General features: G+C 52.0%; 2 protein-coding genes across 2 annotated transcripts; one reads left to right on the top strand and one right to left on the bottom strand.

The window, feature by feature from the left end:
* Positions 1–669: 669 nt before the first annotated feature.
* On the bottom strand, positions 670–804 carry PpBr36_08675 (uncharacterized protein; the record flags this gene model as incomplete). Its single annotated transcript, XM_029895803.1, has 1 exon — positions 670–804. One exon carries the CDS (start codon positions 802–804, stop codon positions 670–672), a length of 135 nt encoding a protein of 44 aa, XP_029747106.1.
* Positions 805–3086: 2282 nt separating this feature from the next.
* PpBr36_08674 (uncharacterized protein) lies at positions 3087–5312 on the top strand (the record flags this gene model as incomplete). The annotated part of the gene is made up of 2 exons (XM_029895802.1): positions 3087–3252; positions 3388–5312. The coding sequence occupies 2 exons, from the start codon at positions 3087–3089 to the stop codon at positions 5310–5312; spliced, it is 2091 nt and encodes a 696-aa protein (XP_029747107.1).
* Positions 5313–6195: the final 883 nt, after the last annotated feature.

Raw genomic sequence — 6195 nt, 5'->3', positions numbered from 1 at the left:
CGGCCCATACTCCGGCGGGTTAAATTTAGCATCTTTGACAAGAGAGTATCGTCTTGATCCAAAATTAGCCCGTGTGTGATGTGGGCAAATATTGGCTTGTGCTTGGTCAGCGGGCGCTTCCAGTTTGTTGCGCGGCTACGGGTATTTTGTACCCTCCATGACCAAAAAAAAAAAAAGAAAAGGTGTCCAGTACTTTACCGAGGCGGGCGTGGTATGGATGGTACTCCATAAGCAACCTACCAGTAAGCCTAGCCTGCCATCCTAGGTATAATTCAAGGCACACACACTATAATTCCTGCATACACATTTGAAAAGGTCGTCAGGAATCAATATTTTCCAGGATGCAGGATGCGAGAACAGGGATTATAACAAACATCCCTGAAGCCGCGGACGTATGTCAGCACCCGGTTCGCAATATAAATAATTACGTAAAGTTACAAAGATGAAAAGAACAAAGCGACTTCGAGAAAGACTCGAGATTAACTTTGTGAGATTAACTTTTAGGGGAGATGGGCAATTTGACAGCCATCTCGCACTGAACTTGATAAATCATCGCGAACAAAGAAACTTGTTGCGATGGCTTACATCGGTCGTAGCAGCCATAATGGAGAACAATCAGTATCCTTGACTCCATGGATCTGCATGGGTCAACCCTGGTTGACGATTATCTCATTGGCCCAAGCTCAACCAGGGATCTATCCAGTAGGTGATGCAGTTGCCAATCTGGGACGAGCTTTCGGATGGTGGCTCGTGCTCATCACAAAGTTTTGGAGGATGATTGGCAACGGTCGATCCCGACGGCATGCGCTAGCAATTTTCAAGCACCACACTCCAGCAAATAGCAAGCCAAAGCAGCCCTCCTCTTGCCGGGTGTCTCCACAATTTGCCAACCTCGATCCAAACCCCGCCGGCCGAGGGTTGGAATGGGTCGAGAAAGAAACTTTTTCCCCCCGAATTACCGCAAAGACCTCACTCACCGTCACTGGAATGCACGCACTCTATGCTTGTCTTAGCGGGCTCGCGTGTCGCCGGTCTTGTACCTCGCGTACCTCGTGTGAGGTTACAAGCAAACATGCAAGCACGCGGGTTTGCTTCTCCATGAAGCAAGAATACTACGACGCACGATAGGGACACCGCACTTGGTGCTGGGGCATCACCGCAACACACTGGGCTACTGTGGAAGAACAAAGAATATGGGGAGGAAAGGCAACCCGCCATCTTGCACGGGAGGCGGGTGGCCGTTATTTTCACGGCCGGAGACATTTCCCCAGTCGCTAACTACGTGGGCTCATCATTTGCTCTGTTGTCCTACCAAAGGCTCCAGATAGCCTACGTTTGATGACAAAGGTCTCGGCCAGCCACAGCGAGCAAAAAGTCGCCGACTGTTACGGGCTGTCCATAGGCTGAGCCGACATTTGTTCTGAGCGGGGCTTGATTCTTGGCTTTACCCTGATCCCTCGCCGTCAGAGCCGACCATTGTCTGTGGGTTTCTCTGCGCTGCAAAGTTGTTGGCCGCGATTAAGGCGAGGTAGTAGCAGTCCCTCGCACGATGCGATCATTGCCCAGTCTCGCTCCCGGGTCAACAACTCCCTGGTAGTATTCTTACAGGGTATATTCCATGCACAGACTAGGCAAAACCCTACTTACAACGGGGTAAGAGAACTATCTTTTTGAGGAGCAGCTTGTTACCGATCACTTCGGAGTACGTAAAAAGACATCGAGATGCAAAAGAAACAGTTTATGCGCGGCAAGACATTGAGCTGTGATCACATGAAGCTTGCACGAATCCAGCAAGCTCCAATGAGCCAGCCGCAGCCCCAAGTGAAGATCTATCTCGGTTGGCCAGATTCTGGGCTCAGAACCCAAGCGCAAGGACGGTCCGCAAAGGGCCCCTATTGTTGCTAATGTGGTTGCTCAACCCATATTCATCAGCTGTTGGTGACTCTTGTGGCTGGTTGCAGCCTTTGTTGGTCATCATGCATTACAACCATAGCAGTGTCCAGCCGGAAGCGACATGGCGGCCTGCAGAGTCGCCAAACAGCTTCCCGTTTGGTCACTCAACAACCCGCGTCCCCCGCTGCAACTATCTTTATCCGTTGTCATCAACCGGCCCATTGTCGGCATGGGACTATACCAGTAATGGATCGCTTCCTATTCTTGATGGTGGGTGGAGATTCGCGTTACTTGGCAGCTCGCACACTTTTGGGGACAGGGTCATGATGTTGATCAAAAGAGTGCGCCAATAATCTTGTAAGTCCTCCCTCCCTTGCCGACGACCTGCATCTCTGTGGACCAGACTCGGCTTGCAGAGAGACCGTCGTTCGAGCTCCACATTTGGCTGCAGAGCTCCAACCTACCACGTAGGGCAGAGTGGACATGGGTCCCCGACGAAGGAATAGCCAAAAAAAGACAAGGCTCTCACTCTTTTTTTGGTCTGTGTTCAAAAATAGAACATGCCAACTGACCTCAGCCTACCGTAGTTCGAGATGGAGGTCGTGATATAAGGCTTTAGCCCATCCGACAAGTTCTTCGAGATCTTTTGTTTCTTCCCTCAGATCAGACCAAGGCCAGTGGCAGGAAGGAAGTCCCAAGTGTCGTTCAGTCCCGTTCGACTCATCCCCTCTCTCTTAATAATATCTCGTCGACGTCGACATCCTTTTTTCAGACAAATCATTTCGACGATCCGTTACGATACCATCCGACCCAAGGCAAGCCGGTCTTGCTCTTATCTACAGTCTTTCGACAACGCACATATAGTCTCGACGACTTAATACCCCGATAACTTAATATTCTTGTTTCCGACACCCGACGCTTGGAGAATTTGATATTCACTTAGCGCAACAGGGCAATTAATCATCTCAGTGGGCCAGCCTTTGAGTGGATCTGGACCTAGACCTGGACCTGGACTGTGACTAGACTGGGGCCCCGGCTCTCGCTTCCCGCTATCACTCAAGTTCAAGGGTCACCCCCCTTCTCCTCTTTCCAATCCACACCCCCCAACCACCACGCCCACCCCCAGTCCCCTTGGGGCCTTTTGTTCCCAGTCAACGCAGGGTACCCATCTCGTCAAGCACACAGAGGTACAAATGTCAACAATATCCCCCAACCTTCAGGCCAACTTCGCGACAGCATCGCCAGTACCAAAAATGGCTGTCGCATCAGCAACAAAGACAAAGTCGGCCAAGGCCGCGGCCGCCACTGCCAATGGCACTTCTAACAAAAAGAGCCAGATGCACCGCCGTTCAAGAACAGGTCGGTAACCCTTATAGCGTGCCCTAGATCTATCACCCCAGCCGACTTTAGACCACCAGACTATGCATGTTTTTTTATTTTTATATTTACGCTATGAACTTTCATAAACTAACCGTCAACCAATCCCACTTACAGGTTGCTACACCTGTAGATTAAGGAGGAAAAAGTGTGACGAGGGTCAACATGTTTGCTCAGCATGCAAGCACCTCGGTCTCGTATGCGAATACAAGCGCCCGCACTGGTGGAGCAACAACGACGCCAGGAGGCGACACAAGGATGATATCAAGACAATCATCAAGAAGAAGAAGCTCGCCGAGAAGGGTGCCCACGCTGTTCAAACCGCCATGAGCTCACCTCCAGGCCTTTCTCACTCTATCCCATCGTTGCCAACCTCGGCCACCTTCTCAGACCCTCTCGACAGGACAAGATCCGCCTCCATCGACTCGCACTTTAGCTTCAACTTCAACAGCCCACCAACGACAGGCTCAGAATATGGCGCATTCACTCCTCAGCTACATCCCGACTTCATGTTCGCAGGACCATATGCTTCGCCCTACGAGATCGACGTCAAGACTGAGAGGCAAATGTTTGTTAATGATGTGCCTACCCTCAGGGAATCAACAACCTCGACCTTTAGCACCTGCTACACCCCGCCGCTGCCGGGCACAACCCTGCCGTCGTTCCCTCTGGAAGGCGAATGGACTGAACAGGTGTGCTCGGAGAGGCGCGAGTCCTTTACTGAAGAGACTCTGAATGTCAACTTCTTTGACTTTGCCCATGGCCGCTCCATGCAATCAAGGCAGGTTGCCATTGAGCTCGACGAGGGTGACCAACGCCTGCTGGATCATTTCGTCCGACATGTTCTGCCGACAATCTTCCCTATCCTGGAGTCCAACCAACACGGCTCGGTCAGCTCAGACCTGATCCTGCCGGCGCTCCAGAGCAACAAGGGTTACCTTCACTGCTGCTTGAGCATCGCCGCTCAGCACCTCAAGGCTGCGACTGGTTCCCAGAGCGAGGACATGGATGCCGACATCATGCGACACCGCTACGCGACCATCTCTGCGCTTTGCGACGCTCTTAACCGCGACGAGAACCATCAACAAATTCTCGAGGCTGCGCTTGGCTTGATCTTCTTCCAGTGCGGCGTCGGGCGCTTCGACGATGCCCTCCCAGACATTGCCTGGCACCAGCACTTCCAGGCCGCCATTTCTCTTGTGCAGAAGCTTGACCTTCCCCGCATTGTCTCAGACCCCAACGCAGAGGCTGCGCCGACACCGTTCAACATGACACTCACTGCCTGGATCGATATCCTGGGTGCTACAATGCAGGGCCGCGCACCCACCTTCGCCCACACCTACCGTGAGAAGCATTTGTCTGCGACCAATTCGTCGCTCGGCCTACGCGAGCTCATGGGATGCGAAGATCGTGTCATGTACCTCATCTCCGAGATTGCCTGCCTCGAGGCACTTAGGAATGACGGAATGGACGACATCACTCTTTGTCAACACGTTCATGTTCTTGGTGACCAGATTGGTCTCACCGAGGTTGGCGAGACTGCCCCTAGGCTTCCATTTAACTCTAATGGTTCGCTGAGCCCAAAGCAGCTGAGCAAGAACATCACGGCAGCATTCAGGCTCGCGGCGCGCATCTACCTGTGCAGCCTTGTTCCCGGCTTCAACCCTACTCAGGCTAGCTGCATCGGCCTGGTCGAGAAGCTGACCAACGTTCTCCAGCACATCCCCTCAGGTCACCAGGGATTCGACCGCTCTCTTGTGTGGGTTTACCTGGTTGGCGGGTCCGTCAGCCAGCCCGGCTCGTCGTTCCGCGGCTTCTTTGAGGACCGCGTCGCGCAACTCGGTGAGGCCGCCAACTTTGGCTCCTTTGGCCGCGTCAGCTCGCTGCTGCGGGAGACGTGGATCGAGGCCGACCAGCTCGTGGCTATGCAGTCTCAGGCTTGCTCCCCTGCTGCATCGGAGACAGGAAGCGTGATACCAACACACTACATCCACTGGAGAGATGTCATGCAGACCAAGGGTTGGGATTATCTCCTCGTCTAAAAGAGGGTTGTCTAGGCCTTTTCGCAACGAACAAAAGAAAAAAAAAGAGGGAGAAAAACCACTTAGCTATTCAAACTCGTGTTGGTGATTAAGATTAGAGGGATGCCGCGAGGCATACAGAGTTGATCCAGACGACACTGGTTTGGGACTTTTTTCTAACCTGGAGATTGGGACACCTCCGGGAGGAAATCTTTTCTGGCTTGGGTGATTTCAAAGCAAGCGTTGAATATTGATGAGGGAGATGATGTCGATGAGTCGAAGCGCCCACGTGAATGGGCTTTTTGGTTCCTGTGAGAACCAAACAAATTTCCTTCTCCCTTTCCTACTCTCCTTTGTATATCTCTTTTTTTCTTATTTGGTTGTACCAAGCGTGCATGGGGCGAGGAGTTATGATCGGGTCTGGGACACGGTTTTTATGTCTTTTCGGTGGGAAATAGGGGACACGGAAGTCCAAGGAATCATTCATCAGAAGAGAGGAATCGGAATGGGATGACGATGATTATAGTCTATTCTAGCTGGACATTATACCCAGGATCTCACACAGCGGATCCAAATAACAAAACAATTCACAAGAAATAAATCCTATCGCCTGCATCATTGCCTTTGTCTCTTTCTATGCCACACCAGCGCGAACTGCGACATGTTTACGAGCTCTTTGAACCTACCAATCGTCCCCGAGGAAAATTTGAGCCTTCTGTTTTTCTCTCCGACCGTCTTGCCGCCGGCGCTACGGCCTACGCGGTTCCAGGCCGGGCATAGTTGTCATTGCGGCATCGTAATCGATGGCTGCTGCTGGCTGCCGGGATGCCGCGCGGCAAAGGTTGATATTGAAGAAAGTTCTTTATCAGTGTACGTGGCAAGGTATACTGGGATTTTGCAGAAG

This window comes from Pyricularia pennisetigena, chromosome 5, assembly GCF_004337985.1.
Source record: "Pyricularia pennisetigena strain Br36 chromosome 5, whole genome shotgun sequence".
Taxonomy (NCBI): Eukaryota; Fungi; Ascomycota; class Sordariomycetes; order Magnaporthales; family Pyriculariaceae; genus Pyricularia; species Pyricularia pennisetigena.
This window is presented reverse-complemented; position numbering and strand designations above follow the sequence as displayed.